Source organism: Arvicanthis niloticus, chromosome 26 (assembly GCF_011762505.2).
Source record: "Arvicanthis niloticus isolate mArvNil1 chromosome 26, mArvNil1.pat.X, whole genome shotgun sequence".
NCBI classification, from domain to species: Eukaryota; Metazoa; Chordata; class Mammalia; order Rodentia; family Muridae; genus Arvicanthis; species Arvicanthis niloticus.
In genome coordinates this window covers 7,611,368-7,633,810 of record NC_133434.1, presented here as the reverse complement: position 1 = coordinate 7,633,810, position 22,443 = coordinate 7,611,368, and the positions used below count along the sequence as shown (strand labels likewise).

Here is a 22,443-nt window from a genome sequence, read left to right as displayed (position 1 = left end):
TTTTTCTTCATAGGCAATGTTTCTAGAACTACTGATAAAGCCTTACAGAGCTCTTTATTGTTGTGTCACCAAAACTCCACTGAAGGCTGAACATGAGACAAGTGGTCTGAATTCTTCAAATCTCTGTCATAATCCTTACTTACATTCTAGGAATTTATACCTAGAAGCAAGCCCAGTCTTTGTTTGCTTCCATAATTTTCTTGTTTATAGAAATATATACTCTACCAACACACACACACACACACACACACACACACACACACACACACACACACACAGAAAAAGAGAGGTAGAGACAGACAGACAGACAGAGACAGAAAGAGAAAGAGACAGAGACAAAGACAAAGAGACATAGAGACAGAGATAGACAGAGAAAGAAAGAGACAGAACCATAGTCAGAAAGAAGAAAAAGAAATATGAGGACAGGACAATGTAAGGAGACCTTGTCCAAAAGGTTTTATTTTAAAAAAATAATTTTATTTTTATACATATTCACTTTACATCTTGCTCACTGCCCCCCTCCCTGTCATCCCAAACCCACAGTCCTTCTCCCATACCCCTTCCCTTCTGCTCTGAGTCGGTGGGGGCCTCCTGAGTATCCATCCCTGACACCGGCACTTTAAGTTTCTATGAGGCTAGGCGACTCCTCTCCCACTGAAGCCAGACAACACAGCCCAGCTAGAAGAACACATCCCACAGACAGGCAACAGCTATTGGGATAGATCCTGCTCCAGTTATTCAAGAACTGCATGAACGTCAAGCTGCACATCTGCTATCTATGAAGGTAGGCCTAGGTCCAGCTCTAGTACATTCTTTGGTTCAGATCCTGAGAGCCCCATGAATCTTGGCTAGTTGACCCTGGTGGTCTTCCTGCTGAGTCTCTATCCACTTTAGGCCCAGAAATGCTTCCTCCTATTCTTCCTAAAGATCCCCTAAGCTCCATCCACTGTTTGTCTGTGAGTACCTGCATCTGTCTGAGTCAGCTGCTGGGTGAGGTCTCTCAGAGAACATGCTCCTGTCTGCAAACGAAACAGAGTATTATTAATAATGTCAGGGATTGGTGTTTGCCCATGGGATGGAAGTTGGGCCAGTTATTGGTTGGCCATTCTCTCACTCTGTACTCTATCCCTGTGTGCATTTTTGTAGATCAGATGAACTTTGGGCTGAAAGTTTAGTGAGTGTGTTGGTATCTCTATCATTCCACGGATTATTGCTGTTGTACAGGAGGTAGCTCCTTCAGGTTCATATCCAATGTTGTGAGTCAAATCTAAGATCACTGCCATGGATTCTTGGGCTCCTCCCTTGTCACCCAAAAAAGTCTTATCTACAAATTTTGTTTCGTATGCTGTTTATACATTTTTCCAAATTATAAGAGTTGTAGGCACAGCTGGAATGAAGCAGAAAGAGAGAGGAAAGGAAGCGAGTACAGAAGGAATTACTGGGAAAGATACTAAGGGAATAAAAGCATTCTATTCTTTTTCTATAGACACTTATCTAATGCATTAGAAAATATGGGTTACTTTATATACTCTAGATTGATTGTCCCAATCAGGACACAATCCTATAGTTTATTTACTTATTTCTTGTATTTATTTGAAATTATAACAATTAGATAATTTTTTCCTTTTCCTTGGCAAATTCTTCGCATATATACTCTCCTTGTTCTTTTTAAAATTCATGGCCTTATTTTTCATTATTTGTTGTTACATATATATATATATATATATATATATATATATATATATTCCTAAATAAAACCTGCTCATTATGTCTAATTTTATTTGTGTGTTTGTTTTTAAGGCATATCATTTGGTGTTGGATAAACAATTGATGTACTCTGCTCTGGGGATGACTGTTCCTCCCACGTGTGTCCTAGTTATGACAGAAACTGAACATAACAGATTTCAGTCCTATAATGTTAACTCACTTTCTACACCAAACAAGAGAGCAAAGAGGAAGAAGCAGAATCTCTCTTATGAATGGAGTGTTGTATGGATGTTGAACTCTTTTTCTATGTTTGCTTTCTTTTGTTTCTCAAAGTCCTTAATAAATTTTATTCTGGCTATAATCTTAATTATAATCTTTAGCATGTCAAGATCAACATGAGTAAATTTCAAATCAAGGTTGGACTTTTGTACAACTCAGCAAAAATTAAAAGTCCTCAGTTAAACTAATACACTTTATTGTTTTTATTTTTTTCTCAATGTAGATCTGCTCCTGTAACATAAGGATGTTTGTTAAACAAACAAACAAATAAACAAACAACATATACATGAGGGAAATTTTCATTTTAAATGTGCTGCGCCAACCCTGACCAGCAGGAATTAAGACACGGAACAACTGGTTCCTTCTCACAGCAGTTTACTCAGGATGGTTAGCAGTTGGTGGTCAAGATGGCGAGTCTGCGATCCCTTCCCGGGCGCAGCTTATAAACCCTGCCAGGAGCCCATGAATTTATGCCAGGTATCATCTCTCCATAGGCTCGTGACGCTTGCGTAAGATCAGGCCACCTTGAAGCACAGCCTTCACACCTAATAAGGACTTGTTTATCACTCGGCCCTCAGGTGGCCATCTCCATCTTGGGGCGAGGTTCTTATGGCACCTAACACATTTTGACTTCATTAGTCATGTCTTGGTGATCTCTATTCTGGTTTAAAATCAGCCATTCTCAAAGCTATGAGGAATCTTTCAGTAGTGACTCAGTTTATCCTGCTGGGCATCCCACACACAGAGGGTGTGGAGACCATGCTCTTTGTCCTGTTTTTGTCTTTCTACATCTTCACCCTAGTTGGGAACTTGCTCATACTCCTCACAATTGTCTCCTCCACTCGCCTTCACACCCCTATGTACTTCTTCCTGTGCCAGCTGTCAGTGTGTGACATATTTTTCCCTTCTGTGAGCTCTCCCAAGATGCTATTCTACCTCTCAGGAAATAGCAGAGCCATCTCCTATGCAGGCTGTGTGTGCCAGCTCTTCTTCTACCATTTTCTTGGTTGTACTGAGTGTTTCCTGTACACAATGATGGCTTATGACCGTTTTATTGCCATATGCTTTCCTCTAAGATACTCAATAATCATGAACCACAAAATGTGTGCCATCCTGGCCACGAGGACATCAATTTTTGGCTGTATTCAGGCTACTTTTCTGACGACTCTCACCTTCCAGTTGCCCTACTGTGGTCCCAATGAGGTGGACTACTACTTCTGTGATATCCCTGTGATGCTCAAGCTGGCTTGTGCAGACACGTCAGCCCTGGAGATGGTTGGGCTCATCAGTGTGGGCCTGATGCCCCTCAGCTGCTTCCTCCTCATCCTCACCTCCTACAGCTTCATCCTTTGCTCCATTCTGCAGATCCGCTCTACTGAGGGGCGGCATAGAGCCTTTTCTACCTGCAGTGCCCATCTCATGGCCATCCTTCTTGCCTTTATGCCAGTGGTCCTTATATACCTCCAGCCCACCCCCAATCCCTGGCTTAATGCAGCTGTTCAGGTCTTGAATAACTTGGTGACACCTATGCTGAATCCTTTGATATATAGCCTAAGAAATAAGGAAGTAAAATGTTCTCTAAAGAAAATGTTACAGCAAGGGCCTATGCTATCCAAAAAGTGATAGAGAGGGGCTTAGATCCTAATACTTTAATACTATAGTGTCTTCAAATGCCTTTCCTTTCTGTGCAATAGATAGCACAGATGTCACCACTGCTTTTGGAATCTTAATGATTAAGAACAAACAACTAATGATAAACTAATAAATTATTTTATCAGCAAAGTGTATCTCTTTCCAATTATCAGAATATCTGGAAATTTCCTTGGCTGACTTATGCTCTTATCTCTACTATTGTACCTTTCCTTCTTACTTACTACTTCATCAACACAATCTTTTTTTGGTTTTTTCCATAAACATCTAAAATAAATGACATTTCACTTCAAAGTCTTGGAATTCTTGATAGAAATCGAAGAATTTCAATCACATGGCATTGTTATGTATTTGTGATTTCTGAAACATAACTGAAAAATCATGAATTATAACTAAGATATACTGGAAAACTTATATCTAGATGGGTAACAATTGTGTTCTTATGGATGAAACAGAGTACTTATATCTTCAGTCACCTATGAAGATGTAAGTGTTGGTCATACAGCAAGAGTGGTGAAACAGAATTTATAGGTAGTAGATGAGGAAACTTTGTGAATGGCAGGCAGATTCAGTTGGTTTTAATTTCTAAAAAAATTTAAATTTGGGTATGGAATTGTCAGCACATATAAATGCCTAAGTCTAAGCTGCAATTCATTTGTCATTTCAGACACTTTCCTTACACCGAAACTGTCATTTCTATGTCCTCCTGTAGATTTCCTTTTTTCTTGTGTGCATCAATGATATACAGGTAGAATCACTGTCTTATGTATCTCTCTCTCTTTCTCTCTCATCTATCTATCTATCTATCTATCTATCTATCTATCTTTCTATCTTTCTATCATCTATCTATTTACAGACAGTATATATTTGTGTGTAGGTGTATATGTGTGAGAATGTCTGTATCTTTGTGAGTATGTGCACTCTATGTATGTTCATATGCCTTTTTTGTCCAGAAGATAATCTCAAATTGTTTTGAGCTAGAGTTACAGGACATGCCTAAAGTAGATTCTGGGATCTGAGCCATAGTCTCTACTTCATTACTTTTAAAATTATATTTATATTCCTTGTCTTTAAAAGAGTATTTATTATCTGTGGGTATAAGGAAAACTATTAAGATTGTAGCTAAGTATTTTGGTGGTGTAGTAAAGTGGCAGTTGCAAGTTTTCTTCCAAGATGCATGACATCACTAGCTCTATGTAAAAACAGTTAATGAAAACTAGATGGCATGAATTAGAAAGAGAATAAGTATGAGCATATAGAAGGGTTTGCAGGGAGAAAAGGGGGCAGAATGATGTAATTATAATCACAAAATGAAAGATAACTTCAAAAAGCATTCATTAAAAGAAGAAATATGATATAAGCAGTGTTTTATATTTACTGAACAAATAAACATCAGTGGAGTGATTGTTCACTTGAAGGGATGGTGTAAGAGGGAACAAAAATACTGATTAATGAAGTGTTAGGGAACCAGTACTGACAGTAGGTAGATCACTGAGATGGCAAGATCCTGTCGAAGGCGGTCTTGTCCTAAATGCCTCCTCTAAGCCCAATATTATATAGCTTGATTTTGTACTATGTACAGAAAACACGAGATGTATTTAGTAGGTAAAGAAGTGATTTAGTTTACTGCATTGTCCCAATTTATGAGAATTATATTTTCCTTAATAACTAAAGTATAATAATAATTTCACTTAAAAATATCCTTCAAATTTTTACTAAAATTTCATTTATAAACTTAGATGAAGGCTTTGTGATACACTAAGCCTTTAAGCTAGATCTCAAATTTGGAGCTTTTCTCAAGTACCTATATTCTCTGAATTTTTGTAAAAATAAGAATTCTTCCAAAAAATTTCTAATCCAAATTTAATTTATCTGTTAATACATAACAGACTCTTCTGGTTATTGGTAAACAATTTATTCATTAATGCAGAAGAATAAATATTAATGAATCTGATTCATAACAAATCATAGTAATAGTCAATAGTTGGCAGAGGCATGTTGGGGTTTTTGAGTATAACCCTCCCTGATTCAATTATTAACCAATGTTATCAATATTAACACTACTGATACAAAAAATAAATGATTATTGAGCACATGAGAACACATTTTGTATATTTTATCATTGGAAGAAGCAAATTCAAAAGGCATAAAATAGGCATACATTAAAATAGATAATATCAAAATAATAGTATAAAATCAAATTTTGTCTTTAAATTACACCAAATGGCTCTTATCTGTAAATGTTAAAAACTTTAAATTTATCTCATTCAGAAGCACATTGGCTGTTTGATGAATGACTAAGGGCTCACTTAACATAGTACAAGAATTTCAACTAGGTATTCGTTTAAATTATATATGTGTATATATTGCCATTATGGAACTGATAACAACTATAATTGTAATAGACAAAGATATCTTGATGATCACCAATAACTAAGTGACTATATTGTCATAAATCCATAATACAATAGAATTCAAAATAATAAAAATAGATATATACATAATATTTGAATGATTACGTTGATAAAGAAAACATAAGCACATATTGATAAAATATGAAATAATACAAATGCCCATCTCCAGTTTACTGTGACTATGTAAATATCAGCTATTGTGTATGGGCAGAGGTCAAAAGAAGAGTCAAGAAACACAATCAATTGCCATTTTGACAGCAGTAACAGTACCAAAATTTGTAAGTGTATCAAAAGTAATGTTTTTTTCTTAAATAGGTTCAGTTTCATGTGCTTCAACTTCCCCTGGATAAATTTATGTGTATGATGTTTTCCTAAGTAAAAAGTAAGTGGCAAGAAACATAAAAATTATTATGGGGATTCTGTTAGTGTTTTGTCAAATTTGTAAATCATTTTAAAAACTAGTATCTTTAAATGTTGATACATTCTATTCAAGTATTAAGGTTTTTTGTTTGTTGCTTATTTAAGTGTATTTGAGAATTTTCTTCAGATAAATTCTTCACTTTTTTTGTTCAGTACATGCACATATATTCTGTATACCTCATTACGGGGTTTATGTCTTGTAGCTACATATATTTCCCACTGAATTCTGAGTATTAATTTATCTCCCAATACCTCACTGAAGTTTTATGTTATTTTTATTGCTAATTCTCTAGGAATTTAGGAGTAAGCTACTATATTGTCTGCAATTAAAAATAAATATTTTCTTTCCTCATTTTTATACTCTCAGGGGATTTATTATACTGTAGCTAATTGAACAACAATTTATACTTAATAATAATCACGAAGAGGTGGGTGTACACTTCTTTATCATTATCTTAGTATAAGGAACTATCAACTCATGAGAGTCAGGACCTAATGGAAATTGAGAATCTTGAATAATCTGAATAGAACAACCATATTAAGTTACATTGCACAAAAGCTACACAATGAAACTGCCCATCTTCAACTGTTTTTTTCCTGAGTTGCTGTTGATTTTCTTGTGCATTTGTCTTGTTCTCTCAAATATTAATGAATGGACCTACAGATGAGTTGCATATTTATAAATATTCAGTATCAGTGAACAGCCTAATTGCAGGTTTTCATTTTAAAAATATACAGTTCATACTTTGACTATTTCTTACACGTTTTATGCATCTTGCATTTTTCTTCTTTAAATTCCAGCCTCTCTTATCTCTGTCCTACCCATGTCTAGTCCTTTTTTTCCTAACAATATCATTTCACATTATCCATACATTTTTCTGCCCCCTGGTTATGTCCAGTAACATTTGCATCCTTGGGGTTAGAACTATGTGTTGGAGTTTCATGGTCACTGTGCTGATACTACTGAAGATAGTGACTCCCCAAATCCCAGATTCTATCAGTAGTCTTCAGATCAGTTCTGTGGCAGGAAATACTAAGATTTATTTTCTAAATAGTCATAATTCCAAGCTGTCATCTATTTTGTTTAGTTTCTTAGGCAAAAGAGGTTCTCAAGACTAATTAGAGAAGTTTCCAGTTACAATGAACAGTGGTAAATAGAGAGTAATGGCTACCTTAAATGCTGGGGAAAAGTGATAGACAAGGCCTGAAGCCTAATTAAGTCATTTGTACTACTATCCCCTTTAAGGCTCAAAAAAACATTACAGATGGGGGTTAAGGAGGGAGAATAAGACCTAGAAGATAGGGAGAAAGGAAGCAAAATTATATCATCTAAATATAACAGTCATCACAATCTTGAATTAAAGAAGCTGAGCTTACTTCTGTTGAGCCTGTTATATACAGCCGCTCACCATTGTTTCTGGATCTTGAAAGGGTGTATGAGACCACACACCTTACTGCTGAACTCCAAACATAGAATGGTTTCAATAATCGACTCTGAATAGTAGGATGAAAAGATTCAGATTAAAGAAAATCTGCCACGTCATTCCTTTTATGTAACAGAAAAAGTTCAGTTTTCCTGTCAAAGCAATGATATGATATTTACAAAATATTTTCTGTTTTGCTGGAAAACTGAATCACTCTATGTGGTAAGGCATTTTAAAAATATGGAAATTAGATATAGCCCCATGGTATAGTTCTTGCCTAAAACACGAAATGCTCTGAGATTAATCTCAGTACCACAAGCATAGATATGCTGAATATTTCAAAAGAGAAAGAAAAATTAATGGAGAGAATATATTTGCATTAGAAAAATTCACTTCTACCATGTATCATATGTTGAATATAAGACTTATCTCCCTGCCACAAATCCGCCCAATGCTTTCTTTACGTCTTTGTTCCTCAAACTATATATCAATGGGTTCAGCATGGGGATCACTGTGGTATAGAACACAGAAGACACCTTTTCTTGCTCTAGAGAGTTACTTGAAGGAGGCTTGAAATACATGAATGTGATCGAGCCAAAGAAAATCCCCACAGCCATGAGATGAGAGCTGCAGGTTCCAAATGCTTTGGACCTGCCCTTTGATGACTTTATGTGCAAGATGCTGCAGAAGATGAAGACATAGGAGATGACAACAGCTAGGGTGGGTACCAAGGTGTTGAATCCTGCAATGATAAATAGAAGAAGTTCATTCAGCTTTGTGTCAGAGCAGGAGAGGTTTAGGAGGGGAAGAACATCACAAAAGTAATGGCTTATGATGTGAGATTTACAGAAGCTCAGATTCATCATAGCACTTGTGTGTGCTAAGGCAGACATAAAGCCTAAAATGAAAGCAACCAGAACTAGCAGTGAGCAGAGTCTAGAGGACATGATCACATTATACAGCAATGGTCTGCAGATAGCCACATAGCGATCATATGCCATGGCAGTCAGAAGGTAACCCTCAGCCACCACAAAGATTACAAAGAAAAAGAGCTGGGCCATGCACTCTGAATAGACAATCACATTTTTCTTTCCAAGGAAGTTCACTAGCATCTTGGGTGTAATGACAGTGGAATAGCAGAGATCAACAAAGGACAAGCTGCTGAGGAAATAGTACATGGGAGTGTGCAGCAGTGGGCTGACTGTGATGAGCAGGATCATGCCTAGGTTGCCCACTGCAGTCACCACATAGATGCCCAAGAACAGAATGAAGAGGGGCAGCAGGAGCTCAGGCTGTTGTGTTAATCCCACCAAGACGAACACAACTGCTGCAGAATGATTCCCAGTGCCCATTCTTTGATGATTTCTGTGGAAATAGAAAATCAGAGTTTAGTTTACTGTCATACTACAATGGACATGCCTGATTTCATACAAAAACACAATATATATTTGTGGAAGACCTTTACTCCTCTTCCAAATAAAACTAAAGGTTCAAACAGAGCTTACAAAACTACCATTGTAATATTTTCATCTCCTGTCAAAGGACAGAAATATATCTTTTTCAAATGTCTCTCTTGTGAAATTTGATCACAAAATAAAATGTTTCCTTACTGACTTAGAAAGATTCAATCTTCTTTATGTAACAGCAAAGTTAATTTTGCCCTAAGGAAAGGAAGAAGCATGTGCAGTCAGACGAATAGCAGAAATTCTGTGTGTGTTTGCTCATCCATTTAAAACACAACTCAAGGATCCCAGACAGGATTGATGTGGCTTTGATAGCAGTTTTGGCCATATACATTATAGTATCAATCTAGGTTTCATTGTTCAACTCTTTCTCAAAAAACAAAACAAGCTATGTGAAACAATCCAACAAAATTTCAACAACATAAGTCAAGAAAGTAAAAAGAGGAAAAGACTGTGGAAGATTCTAGATCTGTTTCTCTATTTTCTTTACATATGGTAATCTTCAAAATTCCTACAAACAAGAAAATGGTAAAGTCTCAAGTCCACTGCTTTGCAAATACTTTTGGTTCTTCAGTCTCCATCTGGAGGAAAGGTGGAGATGTACATGTGTAAAAAGCATTCAGTCACTACAAAAAGAAAACGGTCTCTCATTGAACAACCCCTAGATCCCTGCTGTGTTCATAAACGCTGCTAAATAGCTGTTTCTACAGTGATGAAACTCAACCTTCTGTTCTACACTTGCTTACCCCAAGTTTCACAAGGAGAGTTTGCTCCATTTCAATTATAGTCAAAATGGTCACTTGTGTAGTATCCTCAATAGGATTAAAACAGCGGGAGAGCAATTCCAGCAGCGAGTACATTATCTCAGAATTTTATATAATTTCTAGAAAATTAGTTTTGAGGAAACCATAGAAAAAGGAAAATAAGTATTTCTGGCTTTAACAGATCTTATCAAATTGATATTAAATACTTGGGAAAATATGAAAGAATATTCCTTCGAAGCACTCTTTAAGAAAAAGAAGCCCTTATGTGAATAGATTTGAGTTATATTTCTTAGACTGTGGTCTCAAGATGATCTACGAGGACAAAGAACAAATCCACAAATTTTCACTAATGATTTCAATGAGTGTTTTTTTTTTTATTATTCTCATTGAGAGAGTGAACATGAGGGTATTGAAATGAAGTAATACTCCAGCTGCAAATAAAGTGGTCAAACTTCATAACCTCGGGATTTTACATATATCTTGGTTAAGAAGAAGAAAAAATAAATTAAAAGGCTGAAATTGTGGATAGTCTCAGCATCAATAAAGGCTTCATTTCAAAGGTTGACTTTATTTCTGGTAAGTTTGACACTTTGGACAAGTCATTTAGTGAGGTTTAATGTGAACCAAGAATGAGAATACAACATTTTAAGAATTGCTTTGACCAACCAAACCACTGATACTAATCAATATGTAATATACATTTAAAAACTTGAATATTGTCATACAGTGTAGAGATGTGAAAAATATCTGAGCTTGGAATAAGAAGTATAGATTTCTACATTTCCTTTTCATCCCAACCACTTCACCTTTGCAGATGAAAATATAGTAACACTTGAGAATATGTGCTTTTCACACATGTTCTAACTTCCGAATTTTGAAGTGAAATTGAAAGTAGCAAGCACTATTCTCCAGCCTGAGAGAAATTGTGACATTGACTCTATCCCATAGAGTGTTTCAGTCTAGTGCTTGTAAGCCAGGAGTAAACTTAGAAGATTAATGATTTATCTTCTCATGGTCTAAAATTATTCCTTCAAGATAAATAAGAAAGCTGAAATTTCTGTTTACCAAAGAATGATATATTTAAGGTTGGTTTATCCCTTGCTCTATTTCTTTTGGAGATGTGTGTCAGTTAATTGGCAAGATACAGAAGCCTGTTAAATACATCCTACAGAAAAGTTTTAGGAAATAAAATACTTCAGAGTCATGGATTCCTACTGAGATTCTCTGTTCCACAGCTGGTTAAATTTGGACTGTAAACCATCCTTTTAGATTATGCAACCCAGTCTTAAAAAAAGAACAGCAAAAAATGATATAAAAATAGACAGGAGATATTAGCTGCTGGAGAGTATACTGAACCAATACTGCCATGTAAAACTGAGATGTTACATGTGCATGAACATGATGGTTATCCCAACTGTTCTTCTATGACATATATTGTTGTCATAAATGATACTAGGCACTTACCTAAGTTCTGCACATAAAACGAAGTTCTTATAAATTGCTTGGTTTCTTTTTAATGTAACAGATAACTATTATTACATTCAAAGAAATACCTCCCAATTCTTACACACATGTGTCAAACACTGAATTAAAACTTTTGGCTCAAGTGATTTACCAATATTCATCTAATAGAGGAAACTCCATGTCCTAAGATCACCTCTAACTTCCAAGAACATATAATCATGAGTGTGTTGTGATACAACTTGTATGTGATGCTCTTGAGTCTTGGGATTTATTATGAAACAAAACAATAATAAATTTACAAATTCCCTGTAGTGCCCAGCGTTTAATAACAGCCTGTAGGAATGTCTTCTGGGCCTCACATAACCATCTGTCCCAAGAGTAATGATGAAAGAAAGTACTTGCTATGTATTTACAAGTCATCCATCAGGATACAAATTAAGTTACATAGCAGTTACTTTTTAAACTACATTTTATTGATTTTTTTATTTACAGAAAATAATTTTATTTTGCTCAGCTTTAGGCAACTTAAAATTCAAAAAAAGAAAAAGAAAAAAAATTGTTTACATTTTTCCCGAGGCCTTTGAGAGAGGTTTCCATCCCCTCTGGGTTTTATACTTGTTCTGACTCTTCTACTTCCAGGATATTTTTTTAATATTGTCTTTTATGTAGTATAAACAAACAGATCACAGATATGGTTTTCTAAGGTATGGGGAATTTTCACTCTTAAATATCTTTTTATATGTTGGGAAATGATTAAATTTAACCATATTGTACATATACTTTTTCCATTTACATTCTTTTGTTATTAATTAATTAAATGATGCTTCCACTCCCAGTCCCCTTTACAAAGAATCCCTCCCTCTAACCCTCTTCCCCTTCTCTGAGAGGGTGCTCCCCACTAGGTATCTCCCCTCTCTGGAACAACAAATGTCAGCTAGATTAGGCACATCCCCTCCTACTGAGGCTGTCAAGGCAACCATGAAGACTGAGCTGCCTAACTGCTAACTATATGCTGGGGATCTCAGTTTTTTCTGTTTCTCCCTATTACAAATAAAGCTTCTACCTAAGCGTGTACCCTTAGGGTATGGTAGATTATCTTTATAGTATATGACCAGGAGTGGTATAGCTGGGTATTCAGGTAGAATTTTTCTAGTTTTCTAAGAAACACCCAGATTAATTTCAAGAGTTGATGTACAAGTTTGCAATCTCAACACCAGTAGAGGAGTGATTCCCATTTGAAACATCCTCCCTAGAATGACCTGTCCCTTGAATTTTTGATCTTAGGCATTCTAATTGGTATAAGATGTCATCTCATGGGTCATTTTGATTTTCATTTGCCTGATGATTCAGGATGTTGAACATTTTTAAGTACTTTTTAGACATTTGAGATTCCTGTTAAGAATTCTCTGTTTATCTCTATACACCATTTTTATAATTGGGTTACTTAGTTTGTTGGAGTTTAATGTGTTGAGATCTTTACATGTTTTGGTTATCATCCCTCTGTTGATTGTATGGGTAATTAAGATAATTTCCTAATCTGTAATCTGATGTTTTGTCTTGTGGACAATGTCCTTTGCCTTACAAAAGCCTTTTAGTTTCATGAAGTCTGATTTGTTAATTTTTGTTCTTAGGGCTTAAGAACATTGGTGTTCTGTTTAGGAAATTGTCTCCTGTGTCAAGGCATTCAAAGCTATTTCCCAATTTCTTGACAATTAGATTTAATGTGTCAGGGTTTATGTTGAAGCCCTTTATCTACTTAGACTTTTTACAGGGTGTTAAATATAGATTTATTTGCATTTTTCTACATGAAGACATCCAGTTAGACCAGTACCATTTATAAAAGATGCTTTCTTTTTTCCAATGTATGGTTTTGGCTTCTTTGTCAAAAATCAAGAGCCTTTTGTGTAAGGGTTTATTTCTGTCTGTTTTATTTTGTTGCATTGATCAACTTGTCTGTCTCTGTACAATATCAGTTTTTAATTACTATTCCTCTATAGTATAGCTTGAGGTCAGGGATGGTGAGTCCTCCACAGAGGTTTTGTTGTTGTTGTTGTTGTTTTGGGTTTTTTGGTTTTGTAGTTGTTGTTTTGTTTTGTTTTATTATGTTATTGTTCAGGATTGTTTTGACTACCCTTATGAAGCTCAGAATTTCTATTTCAAAGTATATAAAAATATCAAAAGGGGATTTCACTAAATCCTTGGATTGAACTTCACAGGATTGCTATTTTCACTGTGTTAATACTAGCAATCCATTGATACAAGTCTTTTTCATCTTCTGAAGTCTTCTGTTTCTTTCTTCATGAACTTGAAGTTCTTGGCATGAGGTGTTTTACTTGCTTAGTTAGAGTAATATCAGTATATTTTATACTCTCTATGGCTATTGTAAATACTGTTGTTTCCCTAATTTCTTTCTTGGTACTTTTATCCTTTGTATAAAGGAGAGCTACTAATTTCTTTGAGTTGATTTTAGATCAAGCCAACTTTGCTGAAGTTGTGGATCAGCTGCAGAAGTTCTCTAGTACAATTTTGCAGGTCACTACCATATCATCTGGAAATAGCGATAGTTTCCCTTCCTTTTTTTCCAACTTGTATTCTCTCGATTTCCTTTAGATGCCTTACTGTTCTAGCTGGAACTTCAAGTACTGTATTGCATAGATATGGAGCAATTGTCAACCTGCTTTGCCTCTGATTTTAGTGGCATTGCTTTAAGTTTTTCTCCATTTAATTTGATGTTAGTTATTGGCTTCCTATACATGAATTTTGTTGTTTAGGCATGTGCCTTGAATCCCTGATCTCTCCAAGACTTTTAACATGAAGGTATGTTGGATATTATCAAAGGCTTTTTCAGCATCAAATGAGATAATCCCATGTTTTTTGTCTTTCAGCTTGTTTATATAGTGGATTACGTTGAAGGAATTTTATATGTTATACCATCCCTACATCCCAGGGATGAGGCCTACCTGACTGTGGTGAATGATATTTTTATGTGTTCTTGGATTCTGTTTACCAGAATTTTATTGAGTTTTTTTGTGTTGATATTCGTAAGTGAAATTAGTCTGAAGTTCTCTTTGTTGAGTTTTGTAAGGTTTAGGTATTAGGGTAACTGTGACCTCATAGAATGAATTAACTAGTGTACCTTTTGTTTCTATTTCCTGAAATAGTGTGTGGAGTATTAATATTAGCTCTTCTTTGAATGTCTGGTAAAATTCTGCATTAAATCAGTCTAACTCTGTGGGTTTTTATTTGTTGGTTTGTTTGTTTGTTTTGGTTGGTAGGTTGTTTTGTTGTGTTTTGTTTTGTTTGTTAAGGGGATATTTTAAGAAAGCTTCTATTTACTAGGGGTTATTGGACTGTTTGGATACTTTACCAGATCTTGCTTTTACTTTGTTATATGGTATCAGTCTAGAAATTCATTCATATCATTCAGATTTTCCAATTTTGTGGAGTATAGGCTTTTGAAGTGTAAATTAATAATTATTTTATTATCTTAGCTTTTGTTGTTATGTCTCCCTTTTTATTTCTGATTTTGTTAATTTGAAAATATTCTTTGTGTCTTTTAGATAGTTTAGCTAAGGGTGTGTCTATCTTTTACTTTTCTTCTCTCAAAGAACCAGCTCTTGGTTTTGATTCTTTGTTTTGTTCTTTTTGTTTCTAGTTGATTAATTTCAGCCCTGAATTATATTATTTCCTCCTGTCTAGGCCTTTTGGGTGGGTTTGGTACCTTGTGTTCTAGAGTTTTCATGTATGTTGTTAGGGTTAAGTTTAGGGTTAGAGTTAGAGTTAGGGTTAGGGTTATGGCTAGAGCTAGGGCTAGGGTTAGGGTTAGGGTTAGGGTTAGGGTTAGGGTTAGGGTTAGGGTTAGGGTTAGAGTTAGGGTTAGGGTTACAGCTAGGGCTAGGATTAGGGTTAGGGTTAGGGTTAGGGTTAGGGTTAGGGTTAGGGTTAGGGTTAGCATTGCTAGTATGAGATCTCTCTAATACTTTTATGAAGATACTTAGTGCTATGAACGTTCTTCGTAGCACTGCTTTTATTTTGTCCCTTAAGTTGGTGTATGTTATACCTTTATTTTCATTGAGTTCTAGAAAGTCTTTGGTTTCTTTCTTATTTCTCCCTGACCAAATAATCACTGAGTAGAGAATTGTTCATTTCCATGTGTATGTAGGTATTCTCTTGTTTCTATTGCTCAATTTCAGGATTTGTCTGTGGTGATCATATAGAATTCAAGAAGTTATTTTAATTTTCTTATGTCTTTAATGTTTGCTTTGTGCCCAATTATATGAGCAATTTTGGAGAACATTCTATGACATTATAAGAATAAGGTATATTTGGGGGTGGGGGGTAATATGTTCTGTAGATGTCTGCTAAGTTCATTTGGCTCAGATCATCTGTTAGTTTTGTTATATCTCTGTTTATTTTCTGTTTTGATGACCTGTTCATTGGGGAGAAGAGGGTGTTAAAATCATCCACTATTATTGTGTGTGATTCAGTGTGTGATTTGGGATTTTGTAACATTTCTTTGCTGAGTATGATACCCTTACATTTAGGGCCATAGAGATTCAGAATTGAAACTTCATCTTGGTGGAATTTTCCTTTATAAGTATGAAGAGACCTTCCCCATCACATTTGATAACTTTTGGTTATAAGTCTATTTTATTAAATATTAGGATGGCTAGTCCAGCTTGTTTCTTGTGTCTGTTTCTTAGAAAGCATTTTTCCAGCCTTTTATCCTGAGGTAGTGTCTATCTTTTTTGCGGAGGTGTGTTTCTTTATGCAGCATGTACTTGTGGATCCTCTTTATGTAGCCAGTTTGTTAGCCTGTATCTTTTTATTGGTGAACTGAGCCCATTGGTGTTGAGAGATTAATGACCAGTGATTCTTGTTTTATTTGATTGTGGAGGTGTTACTGTGTGTGTGTGTTGTGATTTTCTTCTTTTGTTTTGCTGTGAGGTGATTAATTTGTTGAGTTTTCTTGGGTGTAGTTATTCTCCTTGTGTTCGTGTTTTTCTTCATATATCCTATGTAGGACAGGATTAGCAGAAAGATATTGGATTTATTTAGTTTTTTCATGGAATATTTTGGTTTCTATATCTATGGTGATTGAGATTTTTGTTGTGCATAGTAGTTTGGGCTGATGTCTATGGTCTCTTAGGGTTTGCAAGACATCTCTTTAGGATATTCTGGGTTTTAGGGACTCTGTTGAGAAGTCAAGTATAATTCTGATAGGTCTGCCTTTATATGTTACTTGGCCTTTTTCTATTATAACTTTTAATATTCTTGCTTTGTCCTATTTTGAATATTATGTGGCAGAAAATTTTCTTTTCTAGTCCAATCATTTGATTTTCTATAGACTTCTTATATATTTGTGGCCATTATTTTCATTAGGTTATGGAAGTTTCATCTATGATTTTGTTGACCATGTTTTCTGGCCCTTTGAATTGGAATTCTTCACTCTCTTCTATTCCTATTATTCTTAGGTTTGTTATTTTCATTGTGTCCTGAATTTCCTTGATGTTTTTAGTTGGGAACTTCTAACAGTTGCCATTTTCTTTGACCTATGTATGAATATCTTTTATGATATTTTCTATATCTGAAATTCTCTCTTCCATATCTTGTATTCTGTTGGTGATGCTTGTGTTTGCAGTTCCTGTTCTCTTTCCTGGGTTTTCCATCTCCAGAATTGTATCCATTTGTAATTTTTTTCTTCTAATTTTATTTTTAGGTCTTGGGCCATTTTGTTCATTTCCCTCACATGTTTAATTGTATTTTTCTGTATTACTTTAAGGGATTTATTTGTTTTCTCTTTGAGAGCTTGTACCTCTTTGATTATTTTTCTGTATTTCTTGAAGGTAATTATTTTTATTCTTTTCAAAGTCCTCTATCATCTTCATGACATGGAATTGAAGGTCACTGTCTTGCTTTTCTGGTGTATTAGGATATTCTGGGTCTGCTGTTCTGGGTAAGCTGGCTTCTGATGTTACTATGTTATATTGGTCTCTGTTGATTATGTTCTTATGCTTGTCTTTTACCATCTGCTTTTCTCTGCTGTTGGTTGGCCTGAGTGTCCCGAGTTGGAGTGTACCTACTGGAATGCAGGTAGATGAGATTGTCTTGGGTTTGAGCAAGTATCCTCTGTGTGTACAGTTACATCAGGCTTTCTGGGATGCAGGCAGAGCTGTAATGTGTATACCACTGCAAGTGGAACCACTATGGTATAGAACTCAGAAGACACTTTCTTCTGTTACATATTACTGCTGGAACATGGCTTGAAATACATGAATGATATAAACCTAAAGAAGATGTCTAGAGTCATAATGTGGGAGCCACAGGTGCCAAAGGCTTTGGTACATCTGTCAGTGGAGCAAATGCAACAAATGTTCATTAGGATGAAAGTAAAGAGATCATGACACCCAGTATAGGTGATAGGATATTAATTTCCACCAATAATAAACAACAGTGTCTCATTATCATGAGTGCTGGAACAAGACAGAGTCAACAATGGCAGAATATCACAAAAATAAATTTCTAACAATATGGCATCGAAGAAATACAACATTGTCATACAGGTGATATGGAGAGCAGCCCCAAAGAAACCCAGTAAGTTTACCACAATCATAATTATGAAACAGACCCTGTGAGACATGACAATGTTGTAAAGCAGTGGGCTACAGATGACAACATAGTGGTCATATGCTAGAGAGAGCATACCATGATGAGGACTGCTCACAGCAGGCCTATATGGAGACATCTCAGAAGCCTGTGGCAAGCTCTTTGTAAAAAGTTGTTCCCCATTTCTCATAACCTTAGCCATATACAATGGCCTAATTGATTTCATTTGTGCATGACTGCTTTTCAACTGGCCATGGTGTGCATAATTATTCTATTATATCTGACTTCCCTATTTCTTTCTTCTTCTGCTCTGGTGAATTCTGTGAAACTAAATGTTCTTTGATGTAATAATTCTTAAACAATCAAAAATTGAGGCATAGGGACACAGCACAGCTCAGTCCTAATGGCTCAGGTGCATCCTGTGCACTCTCATCTTGGAAACAATAACTGTAGAATGGTTTCAGATTAATGTATGGTTTGCAAAGAAAGTTCGAAGAAAGTATGTTAAGAAATGAATTTTAAAATGAATCAAAGCTAATATCAGGGCCCCCAATAAAGGAAAAGGCTATTGAAGTTATGAAATGAGTTTTGCATAACATTTGAGAGAGGTTCCTGGTCTCCCTTGGAAATGCAAGAATAAGCAAATACAGAATGCATAAAATCTTATATTAGTAAAACTAAGTCAAAACACTGAGGCTTTAAAGAGAGTCATGGTGTGTAACTCACAAAAGCAGAAAGATAACAGAACTTCTGAGTTAAGGGTTAACTTGTCTCTTTCTGGCCACTGCCTGGCAGCTTTGCCCATGCCATTTATCATTAGAGCTTCACAGAAAAATACACTTAACTGACCTTGGAGCTCTGAGATCTGAAATATAGTAAGTCAAAAGTTAAAGTTTAAGTAACAATGAGTTTGCAATTATTATTATTTTGACCACAGGCCCGGGAGTAGGGGAAGCTTGAAACTTTGGGGAACAATTGTAATTCTTAATTCTTTGTGAGATATGGTTACTCTTTTGAATTTGATTTAGCAATTATTATACAAGGCCTTTTTTTCTACCTGCTTTTGTAGTAACAATAAAAGACTGGGCCAAGTTAAAGGCAAGAAGAGTATGGAGTATGGAGTAAGTGAGTGAGAAATAGTGCAAGAAAAGAGTGAGTGTGAGGTGTGAGCGAAGAGAGAATGCATGAGAGGAATGTGTGTGTGTGAGTGAAAAGAGAATACATGAGAGGAGTGTGTGGGAGGTGAGTGTAGTGTGTGTGTGTGTGTGTGTGAAAGGAGAGCACATGGAGAATGTGTATGTGAGTGAAAGGAAAGCACACTGAGGTGTATAGAAGTGTGGGTGTTGCTTTTCTGAAAAGTGCACAGGAGAAAAGCAGAGTGCAGGAGAGTCCAGAGCGTGTGCAGCCTCAGAGAGCTAGAGAGCAGAGAAAGCATAGAGAAACAGAGAGACAGAGAGAGAGAGAGAGAGAGAGAGAGAGAGAGAGAGAGAGAGAGAGAGAGAGCAACCTCATGCCTCAAAACTTGCCTGTCAGATTGTTCCTGAAAAACTTGTCTATGTGTGTTTATTATGCACCTTCCAGGTATCCCTGCTTCCAATTGAGAACTCCGATCCTGTGTTAAGGCTGGACCCTGGCAGTCATAGACCATGGCTGTCAGAAGGTAGCCTTCTGCAAGTACAAAATGAGGAAGAAGTAGAGCTGAGTCATATGCTTCAGAAAGAAGATGACTTTTTTCTCACATACAAAGTTCACCAACGTCTTTGGGGTAATCACAGAGGAAGAGAAGAGGTCAGTGAAGGATACATGACTGACAAAATAATACAATGCAGAATGATGTTGAAAACTGATGATGATTATAAGATAGATAACATTAATTGATTTTCGTATGTTGATCCACGTTGAATCCCTGGAATGAACCCTGTTTGATAATGATGAGTGATGTCTTTGATGTGTTATTCCAATTGGTTTGCCAGTATTTTGCTGAGTATTTTGGATTGGGAATTCATAAGAGAAATGAGTCTGAAGATCTTTGTTGAGTCTTTGTGTGGGTAAGGTATGAGGGTGACTGTGGCTTCATAAAATGATTATGGCAGTGTTCCTTCTGTTTCCATTTTGCAGAGTAGTTTGAGGGGTGTTGGTATTAGCTCTTATTTGAAAATCTGGAAGAATTTTCTTCTAAAACCATCTGACCCTGGGCTTTCTTTGGGAGACCTTCAATGACTGCTTTTATGTCTTTAGGGATTATACAGCTGTTTAAACAGTTTAACTGTACTTTATAAGTGCCTAGAAAATTCTCCTTTCATTAAGATTTTCCAGTTTTGTCAGTACAGGTTTTTGAAGTAATGCCTAATGTTTCTTTGAATTTCTTCAGTGTCTGTTGCTATGTCTACCTTTTCATTTGCAATTTTGTTTATTCAGATACTGTTTATCTTTTGGTTACAATATTTATATTATTATCCATTTAATGTTAGGAAATCAGAGTGCATATTCTTTTATTGGTTATTATACATGGTTTTAAGATAATTGAATATTTTTGTTTTCTACATAATTGCTCAGTTATTTCAAAAATAATATTGAAAAGGTAGTTCTTTGGCTACTTCTTTGTACAGTTTGCCAAAAATAAATTAACCACACATAGTAGAGTCTATTTTCTGAATTCTCTATGTGCTGAAATATTACCCTACCATCACTGGTGTACATGGACATAGCATTGAAATGATAAAGTAAATATTAAAATCTGGTAGTTTGAGGTTTACCACTTTGTCTTGTTTGTATATGAAAGTGAGAAATGGCTACCTATATTTTAATTATAATAAAAACAAAAGAAAATTTCCTTCATTTATTATTCTTTTGGTTTTGTGTAAGCTATAGAAGTAACTTGTTATGGTCATTAAAATTTTTAATATGTTTGAAAATGACATTTTTTGATTATATACTTTAGGTAGAAAAAAGAATTTCTTGGCAAATTGTGTTTTCTAATGCGTGAAAAAATTGTTTTTCTCTAACTATAATTATCTTTTCTGAATATATTCCAAAAATCAATTGTATAAAATATGCTAAAAATGTACACATTTGTTTTCTGAGTATGGCACCAAGAATGTAGAATTTCTTCTCAATAGAATTTAAGTAAAAGATTAATGTATCTATTTTATCTCTGCATTTATGTGTGCATGTGTGTTTATGTGTTGTGTATATAGTAGCATGAATGTTGTGTGTGAATGTGGAGATAAAGGACAACTTCAGAGTGGATTTTTTCTGTCTGTTATGAATGTCCTAAGAATTGAATCCACATCCTCAGTCTAGAGAGCAAGTGCCTTTATTCTGTGAGCCACCTAGCTGGCCAATTTCTATGCCTTAAAACAGTGGTTCTCAACTTTTCTAATGTTGTAAGCATTTAATACAACTATATTAAACATTTTGGAGATCCCCAACAATGAAAATATGTAGTTGCTGTAATTTTTCTACTGTTATGAATCATAATGTAAATATCAGAAATACAATCCCCAAAGGAAGGGGTCACTCCTCAATGGCTGAGAAACATTTTTTAAAAGTATATATGTTGCTTCTATTATACCTGGAGCTCTTAAATATTTGCTTATATAAAGAAAAGCAGAGTATATTCTTTGGGATGGTTTGAAATTTCCAGTCTTACCGTTCTTCTGATTCTACTTTTTATTTCTAGATGTTTTTATGGGGGATGGGACCTTTGAGGCTTTTTATAAATATGCCAATTGTTTTATTCTTCTACACCATCTTTTGTATTTAGCTTTCTGTCTTTGCTACAATGGCTAATATTCCCAATTTCATATTAAATGATAATCATTTATTATATTATTAATGTTAATTTTTTAAATAATTTGCATGTTTCTATTGAGACAATATGTCCTTTTTGTTGTTGTTGTTGTTGTTTTTGAGACAGGGTTTCTCTGTGTAGCCCTGGCTGTCCTGGAACTCACTCTGTAGACCAGGCTGGCCTCGAACTCAGAAATCCGCCGAGGCAGTATGTCTTACTAGACAGTTCAGATCTCCATCTCCCTATGTATACCTCATGGAACATTATAATAGATATTTGAAAATCTAAGCAGCAAATGAAGAGCTAGAAACAAGTAACACTCATCTAGTCAGATGTACTTGAAACAAGGAGTCCTCAAATAAAGATCTACAGAATATGACATTCAAGATGTTTTAATCATACAACACTTTTCTGACAGAGAGATACTTCAGCTCCTGGAAACAGCCCTCATTCTTCTTC

At 35.4% G+C, this 22,443-nt stretch overlaps 2 protein-coding genes across 3 annotated transcripts; one reads left to right on the top strand and one right to left on the bottom strand.

Annotated features, from left to right (window-relative positions):
* Positions 1–2,305: 2,305 nt before the first annotated feature.
* Positions 2,306–4,846, top strand: LOC143439014 (olfactory receptor 10D1B-like). Of its 2 annotated transcripts, XM_076924726.1 has the most exons (2): positions 2,306–3,575; positions 4,798–4,846. In XM_076924726.1, the coding sequence occupies exons 1-2, from the start codon at positions 2,677–2,679 to the stop codon at positions 4,844–4,846; spliced, it is 948 nt and encodes a 315-aa protein (XP_076780841.1). In that variant the 5' UTR covers positions 2,306–2,676. The 2 variants fall into 2 exon arrangements, with proteins under 2 accessions (XP_076780841.1, XP_076780840.1); XM_076924725.1 differs by lacking the exon at positions 4,798–4,846 and having other exon boundaries at positions 2,306–3,854.
* Positions 4,847–5,024: 178 nt separating this feature from the next.
* On the bottom strand, positions 5,025–11,806 carry LOC143439015 (olfactory receptor 8D1-like). The gene is made up of 2 exons (XM_076924727.1): positions 11,586–11,806; positions 5,025–9,259 (listed from the first exon to the last, which is right to left on the bottom strand). Exon 2 carries the CDS (start codon positions 9,244–9,246, stop codon positions 8,320–8,322), a length of 927 nt encoding a protein of 308 aa, XP_076780842.1. The 5' UTR covers positions 9,247–9,259; positions 11,586–11,806; the 3' UTR covers positions 5,025–8,319.
* Between the last annotated feature and the right edge of the window lie 10,637 nt (positions 11,807–22,443).